At 34.5% G+C, this 19475-nt stretch overlaps 1 protein-coding gene across 3 annotated transcripts in view; it reads right to left on the bottom strand.

The window, feature by feature from the left end:
* The window catches only part of LOC149803803 (uncharacterized), a 363874-nt gene that overhangs the window by 197927 nt on the left and 146472 nt on the right, over positions 1-19475 (bottom strand). For all 3 annotated transcript variants that reach the window (XM_089953611.1, XM_089953612.1, XM_089953613.1), the window contains one exon: positions 15549-15657. In XM_089953611.1, coding sequence (XP_089809737.1) covers positions 15549-15657 — 109 coding nt within the window. The remainder of the gene's footprint in view (positions 1-15548; positions 15658-19475) is intronic.

Here is a 19475-nt window from a genome sequence, read left to right as displayed (position 1 = left end):
AGACTCGTGACCTAAAAGGTACAGGTTCAAATCCTACCATCAGGCCAGCCTGGGTCAGCCATCATGATGTATCCTTGGGCAAGACACTTTAATCCAACTGTCTGGGCACTAAATACCCTATTTGTGTTGCTGTGCCATAAAGCACCAAAGTAAAGCAAATCAAACCATTTTGGAGTAACAATAGCAAGATTTTCAAGAAGGCTGCCAAGAAAGCCAAGGTGAACATCAGATCGACAACATTTTCATTTAGGAAAAAATAGACATCATAAAATCTTCTAATGAAAACCATAGTTTAATATGACCATCCTCTTACAGTGAGTAGCAATAACTAGATTTTCAAGATGGCCAATGTGGATGCTTGGATGTCTAGCCCTATGTACATATTAAAAGAGTAAGCTCTTTTAGCTCTGCAATTCACCAGTGAATTTTCTCTCCCATCAGCATTGTGCTGAATAAAACACATCTCAGATCCATGTCTGAGATTGGTTGAAGCCTTAAAGGCAAGGTGTAACAAACAGACACTGATGACAATATGTTCCAAGAAAATACCAAATTTAGACAGATTTTAGCAAGCTAGCTAATCAGGGCAAGTGTAGGTCTTATTTTGAATTGAGTATATGAACGGCCCGAAGCATTTCAAGGTCACTGTATAAACTGGCATATAGGTCCAATCAAACTGCAAACAGCACAGATCTCTGCTGTCACAATTGGCCTGCAGATCTGGGTCTCTGCAGTTTGTAAGGAATAATCATCAAAACAAAGTGCACAGATCTCAATCTGCCATCACATAATACGCCAGCAGATCTGGGTCTGTGCAGTTTGTTAGGAGCAATAACTATAAAAAAAATATAAAAAAATACAGACCCTGATCGGCAGGTGCATTATGCTGCAGCAGATCAGAAGCTTTGTTGTTTGTGGTTTGCATATAAGTCAGTATTGATGGTATCCATGTACTTAACGAATTTAATGGAACATCAGCACAATCTTGAACTATTTTACACCACCTTTTCAGTTTAGATGCACAAAATGCAAAAGGACAAAAAGAGCCAAGATGAAGCATTAATTGGTAAAATACACCAAAGCAAGAATTAAAAAAATAAACCACACTTTAAAAAAAATGTCAAAGACCTTTTCAGCTTGAACGAATTCATTATACTAAAGCGCATTTAAAGCACAAAAAAGCCTGCTTCATCAGTCTACCTCTTGCAGCATGCAGGAGAGTGTATCTGGCCTCTCATAAATCCTGATCTGGGAGGGGCCTTGGGGCTATTCTAGACCATTGGATAGGTCTTGTTATCAAAAAATTTTAACACTCATTCAGCCTAGACTGACTAATGTACAAAAAACACTGACAGTGATGGTAAGCACCTAGGTAATATTAGTCTTCATTCCATGTTGTAATGTCACACATCTGTCTGAATTTGTCATCTTCAAATGTCAAATAATATCTCAATATTGCATCCAGAGCCAGTCTGCGGTAAACGATGATACAACCTACAAACTGCAGGTTGTGTCCCTCTAAATTTGACATACTGTATGCATTTTCCCACATAAAATTGCAAGTGTCCCTTTAAATTTGACATTCTGGGTACATTTTCCCATGTAAAACTGCAAGTGTCCCTCTGAAGCTGACATAATGGGTACATTTTTCCAGTAAAACTGCAAGTGTCCCTCTAAATTTGACATACTGGGTACATCTTCCCACAGAAAATGCAAATATCCCCCTCAGTTTGACATACTGCATACATTTTTCCACACCAAACTGTCTCTAAATTTGACATACTGTATATACTTTCCTACAAAAAATTGCAAGTGTCCGTCTAAATTTGACACACTGGGTACATATTTTCATGTAAAACTACAAGTGTCCCTCTGAAGCTGTCATACTGAATACATTTTCTCATTTAAACTGCAAATGTCCCTCTAAATTTGACATACTGAGTACATTTTCCTACACAAAACTACAAATGTCATTCTAAATTTTACATACTGAGTACATTTTCCCACACAAAACTACAAATGTCTCTCTAAATTTGACACCTTATTTTGATTATGAAAATGGGGAGAGTGGAACAAAAAATCTCCCTCTTACAGCTACCATATTGCTGACTTGCAACATTTACCACAGTTGCAACATTTGCCAGACTATCTCAACCACATCATAATGTCCCCCAAAATGCAGAAATTGTGAACCAAATCTTGCTTATCCAAACTCATGTTTATAATGAACATTTTGCTGTGTCCCCCAAAGGGTTCAGATATGTGTTTACACTGTACTTAACTCTATACTAGCTAGCTTTATGATCAAGTTTTATGATCTTTAAATGTCCTCTTACTAGATGGTTGGTTGTATTTATAAATGAAAAGGTGTGGATTCAAATCCTACCATCTGACCAGCCTGTGTCATCTACCATGGTGTGTCCTTCAACAAGACACTTTATTCCAATTGCCCACAGTGTTGAATAACCATCAAAACAATCCAACAACAGGGTACATAACAGCAAATGGTGATTTACTGTAAGTAAACACTATATTACACAAATGAAAACTATGAAGACAAGCGCTGTTGAAAGACATTTGCTCTCTGGAGACTATTTGAAACAAAAAATAGTTGTAACTGGCCAGCCTTTAAGAAATTTAAATTCTGATTTTGATGCTTAATGATTTAAATGAGAAGGTGAGAAGAAGAGTATTTTGTTTTAAGCACTATCATTTCAACTCTCCTAAATCTGTGATTTAAAAGTTTTCTTTAAATATCAGGAGTCATCAATTACAGGCACATTTTCAGACACTATCATCTGTAAGCCATTGGTACATTTTCAAATAAACAATATCATCTGTAAGCCATTGGTACATTTTCAAATAGACAATATCATCTGTAAGCCACTGGTACATTTTCAAACAGACATTATCATTTATAAGCCACTGGTACATTTTCAAACATATATTATCATTTTTAAGCCATTGGTACATCTTCAAACATACATTATTGTTTGTAAGCCATTGGTACATTTTCAAACAGAAAATATAATTTGTAAGCCATTTTTATATTTTCAAACATCCATTATCATCTGTAAGCCATTGGTAAATTTTCAAACAGAAAATACAATTTGTAAGCCATTTTTACATTTTCAAACATACATTATCATTTGTAAGCCACTGGTACATTTTCAAACAGAAAATATAATTTGTAAGCCATTGGTACATTTTCAAATATACATTATCATTTGTAAGCCATTGGTACATTGTCAAACAGACAATAGCACTGTAAGCTATAGGAATGAGTGGCAGTTGCCTGACAGTGTATGATCATATGATTACATCAGGCATTTCTTGTTCAAGAAAACTGCCATTCACTGTACAGCATTTATATATTAGTTCTCAAGCAAAGACAAACTTTACACATATAGTTTAGGAAAAACAGCTTCCTACCTTTCCTTTTCTCTCCTGGCATGACAACACCACCTAAGCTTATAGATCAACAAAATATATCCACAGATATCAAGTTTGCAGAACTGATACATTACAAGGATGTTTAAAGGTAGTTAAAACAGCAATTTGAAAAAACACATATTCACACCTCGTTCCTGTGGAGGTCGACAGATCATAAAACACATTACCTGACATATTGGAATGCAGTACCTGGGTTACACACAATGAGTTTGTTCTTAAGGTCCCTGTGGTATACTTCTGATTAAAGAGTGTCAGTATGCACAGCAGTGATAGCTTATATAATCTCCCTTCATTAAAATGCCATGCATTAAAAGGGAGGTTTAACTGAAGTGGAGTCTGTCACAGTTCCATGGGAAAAAATCCTCGGCTTCACCTGGGATTACACCCATCTCAAAACTACTTAACAGTATTAGCAAAGTGGGGAAATTAGCAAAAGTATTTTTAAAATAGTAGAATAATAACTAAAAAGAAGCAAACTAGAGAAGAAATATGTAAATTAACCTGACAGAGTGGCCTTTATACTGTGACCAATAGTGTACACAAAATGCAAGTGGTCCTGTAGGACAGAGTCCTAACATGTAAGTAATCCTGTAGGACAAAGTCTTAAATGACACATTAAAATTATTTTTATTATTATTATTATTATTATTATTATTATTATTGTGTTTACAACACACAAAATGTTTGGAGAAATGCAAAATTCCATGAATAAGTTTGGATTATATGAAATATGCATTCAGGGGACATACAGTGAAAACTTAGAGAATTCACCTTTTTTTTCTTTATCAGTAGGTGTCCTTGATACAAAAGCTGCATATTTGAACAAAATAAAGTCATATAGAAAAATAGGCCCAAGTAAGCCTGAGATGTTGTAGCTATAAGGTTAAACGTCATTTTTCAGCACAAGATAGGATATACATGGCGGCCAGTATAAATGGTGGAGAAAGAACCCAAGAAAAACCCTGGAAAGAACGACTGACCCACAAGAAGCTACTGGCAAGCTTTCTCACATACCCACATTGTCCAATTCTGAGACTCAAACCCCCAAAGACAGAGGTGTCAGTGATCCTTAACAGTGAGCGCTTTAAACCACTCGGCCACTCAGGACCCCCGGATAAGCTGGAGATACTGTACCTTGCTAATATCCAAATACAAAAACAAAAAAGCCACAAATCTTGGTTAGTAAGATGTCTTTTGTCGAAAATTGCATTAAAAAATGTTAAGTGCTTAAGTAATGAAAACAATTTTTTCAATACTTTTTGCTGTTCTTTTATCTTTTTTGTTTTATCTTCATCCAAATCTGATTGCACATCAGCATCATCCAATATTGAAAAGCCATTATGCCAGATACTTTTTCTAACTTCTGTCTGATGGCATATCAATTTATCATTTGTACCCAAGAAAAACAATTTCTGAGTTGTTTTAAGCTTTTTATTGTTTTTAATAATGACAGCCATTTGTGACAGCAGAACAGCATCGTTCATAAAATGTGAAAAACATTTATACCAGGATGCTTTCTATCAAATTTGGTTAAATTCTCATCTGCAGTTTTGGAAAAGAGTTAAAAGATTTGTACATTTTTAGTAATTACCATATTTGACAGCAAATCAGCATCATTTGTAAACACAAAAAACAACAGTTAAAGTCCTTAAAGTCCTTTATGTCAGAATGTTTTTCTGTTAAATTTGACCAAATTATGTTTTGTAGCATTTGAGAAGAGGTTGTTTTAAAGTTGATCTTATTTTAGATAAGGTCACCATATCTGATGGCAGTTAGGCATCATTTGCACATATTTAAAATGCCTTAATTCTTTTATGGTTTCTTTCAAATTCAATCAAATGTTGCTGAGCAGAACGTTTCTGTTAAAATTAGGGTCAAGATCTATTACTGGCCATAATGGATGCTGGATTGGCCTCAATGAACAAATCTCCTAAGGCCTTTATATCAGAAAGTACCCTGTAAAATCATATTTGGTCACACAGTTGAATATTTGATAGGACCATACTATAACTATGGCCATTAGGTCAGATAAAATGAAATACTTTATGAGCATATCTTGTATATAATTTATGTCTGCCAATGTAGGTTACTTTGCAAACTTTCTGAATTAGGTTAAGATAAATGAAGTTCTAGTGACATGTTATTGCATTTTTGTGAGACTAGAATGGTGGCTTCCATTGTATAAAAAACAAATATCTGATAAACTAAGGTGAAAGATTTAGATCTCATCTGATATATCAAACCTTAACCTCAAAAGGATTTACATAAAAGATCACAAGCTTGTGACATTTGTAACTTGATTATAACATAAAAGCAAGTTCAAACAGTAGTTTTATCTTCTGTATGTTAAACAGCAGATTAAAAAAATGTGTCTGTGTGTTTTTTTATATTGCCTTAACACATTAACCCCTGTAGGTTTTTTGTCATTTTCACCTGAAATTCGAGTAGCAAACACATTTTAAAAGCTATTTCTGAATACATCCTAAGACATCAACTTCCAGGTGATTTTCCAGTAACCTAATGCCTAATTATGTTAGAAACATCATTTTTCATTGGCTATTTGGCTCGCACATAAGCAGAAGGGTAAAAGTTGGAGTTCTTTTTTTGCTTAACGGACTCGTTATTTTCATATTGAGACCACTCTTTATTCCAAATGCCCATCTTATCCTACCTTTTGCAAAAGTTCATCTGTCTGTTTGCAGTTCATACCAGTCTGCCTTAGATCTGAGACCCAAAAGTCTAAAATCCAGACACAAAATCGGATTCCCACTATGGGCAAATTTTGGGTGGAAAAAAATTGGGTCCAAAAAATGAGGTTTTTCCCTCTGTATTTTGTAGTGCAACTAGAACTTCCAGATTATTTGGCATCATTGTAGAGCTACATCTGTCTGCCTTTCTATAATACCACCCACTTTAGTGTATCATGCATGACCTTGACGCTACAGAGTTCATCAGTAGGCTACTACCTCCTGTGTTAACAATTTTTCAGTCATATTGCTATGATGTCTACAATGTGTCAGTTTATAGTTATGTCAAGCACTGGGGCATTATGCAACAGACATGTCACATCATGACTGAGCCTGGCACATTATCATGACACCAGGCCAACTAGTCCTAACACTAACCTCTTAATGCGGAGTGCCAAGTGAGGCAGCTGATAGCTGTTGTTGTTGGGTTTAACGCCATTTTACAGCACACGATAGGCTCTACATGGCAGCCAATATTAATGGTGGAGGAAGAACCTGGGAAAATCCCAGAAAGAACCACCGACCCACGAGAAGCTACTAGCAAGCTTTCTCACATACCCACATTGACCGAATCAGAGACTCAACTCGAACCCACGCAGAGGTGAGATGGCAGTGATCCATAACGGAGAGCACTTTAGACCACTCAGGGCCCCCTAATGGATGCCAATATATATATATATATATATATATATATATATATATATATATATATATATATATATATATATATATATATATATATATATATATATATATATCTTGAAAAGCAAAGTTCAATGCTCAATAGGGGTAATAAAGGTAAAGGAAAGAAAAGAAAAATCAGCCTATGCATTATAGGGGGGTGCACTCAATATGTGCAATATGTGTAAGCCTTCAGTATACATGTATACATTTTTAGCTTGAGGCATTGATAATCTAACAGCATACCAAAGATACTGACTTCAGAAATATGCAGAAAACATCACCTCCTGCAATACAGAAAAAAAAGCAGACATTGGATCTGTACTGCATAATAGACAAACACTCCACAAATTGACCTCACAGTGACAATCTATCTAGAAGCAACAATGGCAAGATTCAATTTTTTGTGGAAGCATCATTTAATTACATTAAATTCCAATTTAAATTAAAACAGTATTCTTTTTTTGTAATACCTATTTAATGCTGCATGCTTCATTATAAATATTTAAAAAATTCCAAAAATAACAGGCTTTAACTACCATATATACTTGCTTATAACCCAGATGCAAACAATGAAGATGCTGATCTGCCAGCACATACCTTGCCAGCACATCAGGGTCTATGTTGATCTATTGTTTGTTCCTAGCAAACAGCATAAACACAGACCTGCTGAATTGTTGTTTTAAATCATTCTGACATTAAATAAATCTTATCTTATTATGCACTGGCAGATCTGGGTCTTTGCAGTTGCAGTTATACTTGACGTGTAAGTGAGTAATACAAGGTACCAAAAAATCCAATACATATAATGTTATTATTTTATTAACCAAACCAAATTACAGAAAATTCTAAAATACTTGGGCTTTTGGAACATTAACGTTGATAATGACTGGAAACTTGACTGTCTGTCCATCTGTATGCATGTATGTATGTTGTTGTTTTGGGTTTAATGCCATTTCTCAGCTCAAGGCAGGTTATACATGACAGCCAATATAAGTGGTGGATGAAGAACCCAGGAAAACCCCAGTAAGAACAACTGACCCACAGGAAGCTTACTGGCAGCTTTCTCCCATACCCACACTGGCTGTGCCCAAGGCTCAAACACTAGCTGACACAGGTGAGATGACAGTGGTCAGTAAAGACGAGTGCTTTATACCAATCTGCCACCTGAGGCAATGTGTGTGTGTATGTATGTATGTGTGTGTGTCTGTATGTGTGCATGCGTGCATGCATATGTATGTATGTCTGTATATATGTATGTATGTATATGTATGTATGTATGTTTACTGACAAGTCACACAAAAATAATGGCTATAGATCAATTACATAGTTCTATAACTGTAAAAATGAAGATGTTCACAAAACTTTTAAAAAATAAACAGCGAGACTTAAATGATTAGTTCTGATCATCTAGTAATGCAGATATTTATTTCATGTGGATGGTGGACTTTTGTTACTATTATTATAAACTGGGCTTAAAGTACCTAATGCCCAATGAGTGAGAATCCTATATTTAATTACAGTGTTTTCTTGTGACACAATATATTTTCACTTCCATGTACAATCAATACTATAATTATACTTCGGTTGGTATTACACAAGACCCAGATATCTTGTTCCACATAGCAATGGCAGATTAGGGTTGACAATGGTTTTAAAAGAAAATCACAAGTACAATAAACATCATAGACCCTGATCTGCTGGTGCATTATCCATTTGTAGCATGTACAAAGATATGTAAGTTACACTGACATTGATGACCAAAACTACTGTGGGTGTTTTCATGCCTTTCCATGATAACCCCACTCCTGCTGTTTAAACTGATACAAAAATTCAGTCTACAGATTAAACTGGGGTTCATGTTTCTTTATTTATTACATTTCATCTATGTCATTGCCACAGCCCTTTTGGCAATCCTTTGTGAAACTATGAGGATCAAGTATGGCTAGATTTTCAGGGCAAAAGTTGGTGAAAATGGGAGATCTTTTAGAAATACAAATAGTATAAAATTTATGTAAATTACTGAAGCTGTTTACTTGACATACCTTTATAAACTTGAACAAATGCATGCTGTTACTCTCATACTTGTGTCTTTAGTCCAGGTTGCCTATATCTTCCTAAACACCCAGCTCCACATAACAACGACCATATCTTAATTTGCTTCCCTAGATCCATTCATGCAATGTGTAATCAGTTTTCAACATAAAAAAATATAAAAGTAGGGAAAGTAGGGCAGTTTTGGAAAAAGGAGAGAAAAATAGGGATTCTGAAATAAAGTAAGAAAGTGTAATAAATGTACGAAAATCTGGGACTTAGAAAGACCGTTACCAGTATCATTGAAAGGAACAGATCAAATTCTACATTGGTCTGCATAGTGTTGTGTAGTGGCTAACACCAACACTCTGTATCTCTGCAGATACAGTTCCAATTTGTTGGGGGCACATGGTTCCTGGTTTAAATTCAAATTTGTTCCAAGTTTCCTCCATCTGTAATTCATACATAGTGATATTGACAGATTGCAAGCCCTGAAAACTATACCACATATTCATATTTATTCATGGCATACAAATCACTGTAGAGTTGTTGGTTCATTTAAACCACAGACCAGACTGACATCTAAAAACCAACTTATGCAAGTCTATGAGCAATAGTGTCTGGCAGAATCACCTAAAAGCAAATACTAGTACAGATAAACTCTGCTCTGCACAGAAGTCAGCACAAATCACTAAACCATAAAATATAAGTTACAATGACCTTGTTTTCACTGACAGCTGCACTACACCTCATGATGCAAATTACATATCAATTTATGTGACTGTTAAGTAATAGTGCCTGAAGAGGATAGCCAATTAAATGAACTGTGAAATACAGGTCAAGGGACATAATTTTCACTTAATGGTGGTGTAATCTACATGATACATCTAAGTACCAACTTGTATGATTCTACAAGCAAGTGTCTACATCAGAAAGTAATCTAACCTTGCCTGACTTTTAAGACCTCTCCTCTAACTATATCATCAGAGTGGTATTATGTTCTCTCCATATAATTGGCACTATATAGCAATTAATGTGCTAAGGTGGTACAGTATTAAACAATCATACATATCATATATGTTTGCTTGCAAGATAAATCTAACTGCAAACTGCACAGACCCAGATCTGCTGTCACATAATGAGCTGGCAGATCAGGATCTTTGTTGCTTGCTGTTTGACTTGACTTAAAAGTGAGTATATATTGTACATATCTCATTCTTAATTTCTGAAGCATGTTCTCTTTAATCTCTGCATTATAACTGTTCAATAAACCATTACTCTAGACAAAATTGGGGGTGGTCATGCATTGGCATTATTGTCAGATCATGTGACATTTCTTTTGTTTCAGTCAGATGAATACCAGGTAGGTCGCATGTGGACAAGTTAAATGCTAAAGAAGATGTGGATAGTTTAAATACTAAAGATTTGGACAGGCTGAATGCTGGAGAAGACGTGGGCAAGTTGAATGCTGGAGAAGATGTGGGCAAGTTAAATGCTGGAGAAGATGTGGGCAAGTTAAATGCTGGAGAAGATGTGGGCAAGTTGAATGCTGGAGAAGATGTGGGCAAGTTAAATGCTGGAGAAGATGTGGGCAAGTTAAATGCTGGAGAAGATGTGGGCAAGTTAAATGCTGGAGAAGATGTGGGCAAGTTAAATGCAAAGGAATTTCTGCCAGACTGAAATAGTTAATGAAATAGTTAAATGGCCAAAATATAAATAGTTAAAAGTACACAGTTTTCTCCCTTTTGAAGGCTATATTAGCATTATATTCTTTGATTTTAATTTAATTAATACAAGAGCATGTTAGCAGATATGTTGTTTATATTTCTCTGTTTTAAGTTTTCAGTTATTTTTTGTTTGTGTCATCTGCATTGATAAAGGGATCCATTGATCTCAGATGTGATTGGCCAGTTTCTCAAACTTGCTTTACTATTTTTTGTCATACTTGTTCCTTCTCTACCTCTCCTCTCTCTCTCTCTCTCATCTATAGTAAAAAGAAATTACAAAATGTGAAAGATTCAGTTTCACAGAAATAAACTTATGGCTATGGGTATGGATTTTTTAAAGGGAAGTAACTCTTGGTTTGGAGATGCCCAATACTCTTAAATAGTAAACTGAAAAAAGAATTTATCAAATCTACTGAATAATAAAATTGTAAGTATCCTAACATAAAAATGTTTAGCCAAAAAAAAAAAAAAAAAAAAAGAAAAAGAAGAAAATGAAAGCAACCAAAACAAATAAAAATCAAGAGTCTCTTGACGGATGCTCTACTGTGTCAAACAAATTTCTAGGAATTCAAGGTAAGATCATTTCTTCCTTTATCTGTTGAGTGTTCAAAGCACCTCTGATTTTCTTCAGCAATACCAAGATTTTGAAACATAGCTGACAAGGTACACACAGCAGATGTCAGCTTGGAACCATTTTCATTTATGACAAAGTGGACATAATTATAAGTCTGTTAGTGAAAATCCCATGTAATAATCATCATTTATTCAGGTGGAGTAGTGACATGATTTTTAAGACAGTTGTCATGGCAGCCATATTGAATGTACCACTTGCTCCTGTTTAATTTATGATCAACTAAGTATCATAAGAAATTTATTGCCAAAAACCCCATGTTGATATAGCTATCTATTTGAAGTGGAGATGAAATAATAATATTGTCACGAGTTTCCATTTAGGAGTAACAATAACAAGATTTTCAAGATGGCAGCAGTGGTGGCCATACTGGACATCAGATTTGCACCATTTTTATTTGAGACCAACTGGACATCATTAGAAGTCTCTGGTGAAAACCACACATCAATATAATTTATAATATAATTCTTTTAGTGAAAATCCCATGTTGACATGACCATCAATTCTGGAAGAGTAGCAATAACAAGATTTTAAAAATGGCTAGAGCAGCAGTTATATTGGACACTGCTATGGATCTGCACTATTTTCATTTATGACCAACCAGAAATCATGATAAGTCTTTTAGAGAAATGACCATCCAATTAGGAGGAGTAGTGATAACAAGATTTTCAAGATGGCCAATGTGGCAGATATAGCAGGTGTCCTAGGAGCACCATCTTCATTTAGATCTGTGACCAATAGGGCAAAGAAGGAAAATGAATGTGTACTTGTACTATTTATTGAACCCTTGGCATTTATTACTCTGTAATATTGGGATCAGTTTAAATTTAGTCACTGTATGAAAAAAAATTGTATATGGAGCAATTTATCATATGATGAGGATTGATTGAGAGTCTCCACTCATTTTTCAAACATCAGCACATGTTCAAGAATATACTCTCTGACACTAAACTGAACCCAGAACCTTTTGGTGTTAAGTCCGGCACTAAACTGAATCCAGAACTTTTTGTTGTCAAGTCTGGCACCAAAGTGAATTATGAATCTTTTGGTGTTAAGTCTGGCACTAAACTTGCTGGTGTTAAATCTGGTACCAAACTGAATCCCAAACCATTTTAGTGTTAAGTCTGACACCAAACTGAATTCAGGACCTTCTGGTGTTAAGTTTGGCAACAAACTGAATCCAGAACCTATCCTAAAACTAGGTGTTTTCTTATCACCTGAAGAACTTGACAATAATCATTGGTTTTGGATTGGAAATATCACCTAATATCAATTTCAGCTAATATACTGTTAGGTAAAGCATGCTGTACACAACTTCATTTTGGAGTTTCAGAGTCTTCATTGAGTTTTTCTCCCTCTGATATCCACGTCAATCGATATGGAGCCAATAATAGCAGCAATAAAAAAAAAGTTCAATTTTCAACTAAATAACTCAAGTTTCTCCTGTTCTTCTGCCTCCATTTATATTTCAGCTTCCAACTTGTGAAGATTCTCTTCATGCATGGTCTTGAAATTATCTTGACATAATTTAAGGCCTGATTATGTTTGTCAACATGTCACGTGATATGTAATTTCCCCTTGACATGGGTTATTTCAGCATACAAAGATTGATATAATAATGTCAACAAACATTTGCCAATTTCACCAATGTTTTTGCTTTTATAATGATCTACATTCACAAGAATTGATAGGGAGAGTGATGAAATGAAAGGATCTATTGCTTCATTCACCTTACAGTGTTACTGTTGGTATATATAAACAGGCACCTCTTCAGCTACTGCCATAGTTCACGAAGTACTCAATAAACAAATCGGTGTGAAATACAAGATTCAAGCTCCACTTTTTAATATTCATTTACAATATATATGGTATAAAAATGTCATTGTCTTCCAAAATAACAAGGAATGAGATAACTGAAGCTATACTGGTAAAATAAATAGCAAGAATGTTAGACCCACATCAATCCAATCGCATAGCCATGTTGCATTTTATAATTAACTGTCTCTTTCATAATAAGATATCCCAAGTATAAACAAAATCCATCAGTAGGTTTAAGCAAATTAATAACTTTAACAAAACCCTCACAGCGAATCTTCCTTGTCTCAAGGTCACCATATTTTTTAAGGATTTAATTTTTTTTTTACCTTTATGTATACTTAACAGAACTTTAACATCATTATCGTTTTATCTTTTGTTGTTCAGTATCTCACGTACATGTTTATTCAGAAGGCTATATGTTCAAGATGTTCTGCAATTCTAAACCCTACAACTAATATTACTAGTACTTGACTCAAGGTCATAAATGACAAGTGATTGTCACTGAATGCACTGTCAATGATCTAAAATAAGAGATCCAATGTATGAACAGAAACCATCAAGGGGTGTAGGAAATTCACCATATGAACTTGCTTATTAGTCAAGTGAAACTGCAAACAACAAAGAACCTGTTTTGCCACAGAATAATGCACCTGCATATCAGAATATGTTTGACTGATCACTCCTAACAAACTGCCCAGACCCAGATCTGCTGGTGCATTATGTGAAGGCAGATATGGGTCTGTGCAGTTTGCAGATGAATTTGACTTATAAGTGAAAGTATACAGTAGGTAATTTAAGTAAACGAAAAGCTTGAATAAAATCTATCAAGGCCAGTACAGCATGAACATAACCAGAAATATATATATATATATATATATATATATATATATATATATATATATATATATATATATATATATATATATAATGGTTACTAACCACAGGAGTGTGGAGTACAAATTTAATGGAAAAATAAATAAAAGTAACTGTTACTAATCTGTATGGTAAAAATAAAGACTTCTACAATCTCAATCTCTCTCAATCAAACCATTGGCTCCAAATAATTATTACTTCTGCAACACTTCCTCGCCTTTAAGTACTTTCCACCAACAACTCTCTCAAACATGAGCCTGTAACTTTGCACTTGCACTGTTTCAATCACCTTAAAACTAGTTTACCTGCATAAATATAACTGTAGGCAAATTCACATCTATGCCATGGATGCTGAGTTTTATCAATAAAGTTTCGTTACTTAGACCTAACTTTTACATTATCAAGACAGATTCCTGTGTCTTCAAAAACAAGTCTATCTCACCAATCAGCATCAGAGACTGATACAAATGTTTTGCTCTTCATGAGATAGAGTGCAAAAAGCTGTGACTAAACTTGTAACTTCTACATCATGCTGATTTTAATCTCTAGTCATATCAAGCTTCCTATCTGAAAAAAGTCCCCAATGCTAAGAAGTGTTTATACAACACAAATGCCCTGCACCTCCCTCAAAGTCATGACACTCTACTGACTGAAGAGTCAAAGAAAAGACCCTTTCTTCTTTCTAACATCAAATATTCCTGATATATAATAATATCTTCAAGATGACCACCATGGTGGCTGCATTAGGTGTAAGACTGACACCATACTCATATAGGACCATATAGACATTATCAGAAGTCTTTTGGTGAAAGTCCTGTGCCAGTATGACCATCTATCTAATAATGTTGTCAAAATATATGCATGATGGGGTTGGTACTAAGAATTATCTTTGTGCTTACTATCACAGTCTGATGCAACCCCTTCTTAATTTTTCTCACCCATTTGTTCTGCAAGCAGGAAATAATTCCTATCTGTATTCCATCAGATCATTGCTTTGATTTCAATACAAACACAGAATCTGAATTGTCACATGTGCATTACAATGATGTGATGTCATCCAACTGTCATGCATATAACACGTCAATCAAGACAACATACAAACAAAAACCAAAATGGGAACACAAATCATATCATCTTTAATATCTCCAATTAATGAAATAGTCTGAAATATTTGTATTTCTGATGCTACAGCAGTGAATAATCAACATTCAAATATAATAAAATGGTGACACTTTAAGTGAGACAAACAATCTATATAGATAAAAAGAGTTCCTGGCAGCTGTTAGAAAAAAGTTCACTTATATAACAATTACAACAACCATTTACCTGTTCCGACAACGCATTATGGTACATCCTTGCATGAAATCACCATAATTCTCCCATGCAACTGTGAGGAAACTTGTAGATGAAATAAAAAGACGAAAACAACCACAGGCAGAACAGACTAACAAATGCATTAACCTAACTTTTAAGAATGAAACTCCTCGGTATGATGTGGGGATAACTGTGGATTTCTTCTGAAATAATTTGATGGTCTCCTCTCAAAGAATACAGATGTGTTGAATGTATCACAACAAACCTTACCTTTCAGTAACTGTTTGATTTCTTTAGCAGCTCGGTTTGCTGTTAACTTGTTGACAATGTCCAGTGCTGTTTGATCATAGGAGTTGGTCTTGTTCACGTCCACTCCACACTGAAAAGGAAGCATACAAGAACATAACTAAATGTTTGTCAACATGCCCTTAATATGCTAGCAACATTTCCTGAGCACATGAGATATTTTCATTTAAAAAAAGTCTGAAATGTTTGGCTAAATGCTAATGATGCTTTGAAAACCAACAATTTATTACACATCTTTGACAAAATGAATGTTGATCTTCGACACTGAACTTTATCTTTCACCCACAAATCTCAATTGCAATTTCGAATCTTTCAGGATGATAATGTGCCAAATAACAATCAAAGTTCAGTGATGAGAGCATCAATGATCCATATATGAAAAAACTGATATTTGACCCACAGAAGACAAATCATGTTTATAAACATTTCAGATGAGACCAAATCCTCACATCGTTATCCTGAAAGTATCTAAATATAAAACTCAAGCTCAGAGTCCCAAGATTGTGACATTCTTAAACTTTACTAAGGCTAAATACAGAACTGAATATTTTTCACATTAACTTTTATTTTCTGGTTCTCCTAACAGATCAATGATGCAGAGATCATGTTAGTATCAAAACAGGTATTACATAGATTTTAAGGTTTTGAGACTGCCCATGTGTGCTAAAATAAATAATGAGAATATAAGGCTTAAATACCTCAAATGTGTAATAATAAAAAAAATAACCAGAGCTATTCATGATAGGTGCATTGTAAAGGGCCCCGCTTGTCTGGCAGGGTTCAAACAGCAGGACTTGTTTTGGGAAACCTAAGATTGAAGATGATGAATGTTTAGGAGAAGAGATCTTGTTATCAGCCATGAATCCTTTAAATGACAATGCTGGAATTCCTACTCATCCAAGGTCCTGTCAAGCTTCGTGCCGAAATATGGCTGTAAACCAACAATCCAAGGTAAGGTAGTGCTACATAAATTAAAGCCAGGAATATCAATAATCAGGAGCCATAACTCTTATCAATTTGTGAGACACTATCATTTATTCAAGGTCTGTGTGTCTTTAATTTGGTTTAAATCCAGGAATCCTTAACACCCATATAAAGTAACTTGATAGAAAATAAAGTTAAGAGGATGGGAATCCAAAGACCATACTCTTCTAAAACATGTTGTGGAAATGAACTCGTTTAAGGCCTCCTCAACAAGGAGGTCAAAATCTAACAACCCTTCACAAAGTAATGCTGTTGAAATGTTAGGAGGATAGTTAGGGGGCATAACTCCTGTAAATAAAGTCATGGAATACTGGAACTGAACTCAATTACGGTATTGTTAATAAAGAGCTATATGCTGACTGAAATCTTAGTAAAGTAACAATGTGGAAAACAAAGTAATCAGGACAGGCAATCATATGGCATAATTCCTGTACGTGATTCTGCAGAATGGTGGAAATTAAACTCAATCAAAGGTGAATCATTATAAAGCTGCATGCCAAATCAACAATCTTTTGTAAAGTTATTCTGTGGAAATCTTAGGAGATTTGACAATGTGAGGCAATGCATGAATAAATCCTGACACAGAAAGCAAACTCTCAAAACGTCTCATCTATCTAATACTAAATCTCGTTACAAATCCAATCATTCCACTGGTAAGTAAATTTATCTTGAATAAACCATATCATTGAGGGATGAATGGCTGAATGGATGGACAGATGGACATACTGACCAATGGACGATATTATTAACTGGCCAGGATAATTGTATATACAATTAGCCAGGCTACCTATTAATGAAGAAAAAACCTTGAGATCAGTCAACCAGAGACAACATGGATACAAGTCTGTCTTGCATAATCAAGGTCAATACTAGATATGTTATATTAATAGGCCACCTGATTCACCTAACTGTTGGATAGAGAAGTGTGAAACTGAATTTGACATAGCGCCAGATCATGCTCTAGAAGCTACTGTGATGGGAAATTTCAACTTAGACTATTGAAGTTATAAGAATGCAAGATAGATAAGCATGACTGAATCTTTTGGGTTATCTCAACTAGTTACCTCACCTACTAGAGTCATGGAAACATGAAGTATACCAACTGATCATGTCTAAAGAAATAAACCAGCAATTATCATTTAAGTAGATGTCCCTTACTTATCAGTAAGTGATCATTATCCAATTTGTATTACAAAGTAAACAGTAATGATGTATATCAAGCAAAGCATAAGGTTATCTCCTACAGATTCTGTGTTAGATCTACATACACCTCTAAAAGAAAAAAGAGTGAAACACCCCCAGAAACTTGATGACTTACAACAGAAATCAATAAAGCCAGAGAGAAAAAAAGAATATTTTCAAATCAAGGTTTGGCACAACAACAAACTCTGGCATAACAGATTAAAAGCTAAGATTCAGTCTGCTAAAAGAAATATCTATTAAATATCTGTTGAAATGGCAGAAAATGTAAATGAAACGTTGAAAGTTCTGAATGATTTTACTCAAAATAGAAACAGTAAGATCCCAAATCAACTAATAATTGATGGGATAATAACTGATGATGTCTATAATATTGTTAACAGATTTAATGAGCTATTCATCAATGTAACAAGTATGAATTCCAATATCTCTGACACTAATGTAAAAAATAAAAACTTATAAGTAAAAAGATCCTGAAAATGTACAATTCACAATTTCAGTGATGTCATGTGCCAATGTAGTAAGTGAATTGAAAAAATTAAATTTTAAGAAATCGGCTGAATTGGGCCAAATAGGTCGAGTCATCTAAAACAAATGTGCTGATATTACTGCTCCATCTCTTACCTATATAATCAATCAAAGCATTGCTAAGAGAATCTTCCCATCTCAACTGGAAGCAGCGAAGGTTATGCCTGTTTATAAAATGGGTTCAAAATCAAACCCAGATAATTATAAACCAACATCTATCCTACCAACCATAACTCAACTGTTTGAAAGATGTGATTCCAAACATCTCTATGGTTACCTGTCAAAGTAACATTTAATTCATCCATCCCAGTCTGGATTTAGATGAAACCACTCCTGTGAGTCTGCTCTAACTAAACTCATTAATGAATGGCTGCTTGTAACAGACAACAGAGAATTGGTTGGAATGGTATACCTTGACTTTAAGGCTTCTGACTTAGTTGACTATAAGATACTTTCAAGCAAACTTTACAAGTACAAATATTCTCACTAATCGCTCTCATCGTTTAAATTATATCTGTTGGACATAAGTCAACAAGCTGTTATTGGTAACATTAAATCAGAGCTGATGATCACCAACAATGGAGTTCCACAGGGATCTATTTTAATGCCTATATTATTCATATTACTTAATGCTGTATGTACAACATTAAAAAACTTAACAATATGCTGTTAAGTCTGAGTCTAATGCTAATACCAAGTTGAATATTGGTGCTCAATGAATAACTTAACAATCCCCTAAACACCAAGGCAATGTTGCATAAACTATGCAAAGATTACCAGTGAATAGAAATCCAAATCTTGAACTGTATATCTTCAATAATCAGAGTGAACAGAAATCCAAATCTTGAGCTTTTGAGAATCAATAATGAAACTGAAAATGTTGACACAGAAAAACATTTTGGAGATTATGTTGATAAGAATTTAGAATGTTGTAAGCAAGTGAAATGTTTTTTTGTTAAGTAAACAAAGAATTTGTCTTTTATAGAGGTATATGCTATTTACCACTCAACTATTATAAATTATTTTACAATGCATTCCTTCTTCATCTTTTGGAATACTGCTGCACAAATCTGGGGAAATACAACTGATTTCAACAAATCCACAAACTTCAAGAAATGGTAGCAATAATAATCCTATGATACACCATCCAGAAAGCAATTCTCAAACTGAAATGACTGA

The sequence above is a fragment of the Sinohyriopsis cumingii genome, chromosome 3 (assembly GCF_028554795.1).
Source record: "Sinohyriopsis cumingii isolate HCF-2022 chromosome 3, ASM2855479v2, whole genome shotgun sequence".
NCBI lineage: Eukaryota > Metazoa > Mollusca > Bivalvia > Unionida > Unionidae > Sinohyriopsis > Sinohyriopsis cumingii.
This window is presented reverse-complemented; position numbering and strand designations above follow the sequence as displayed.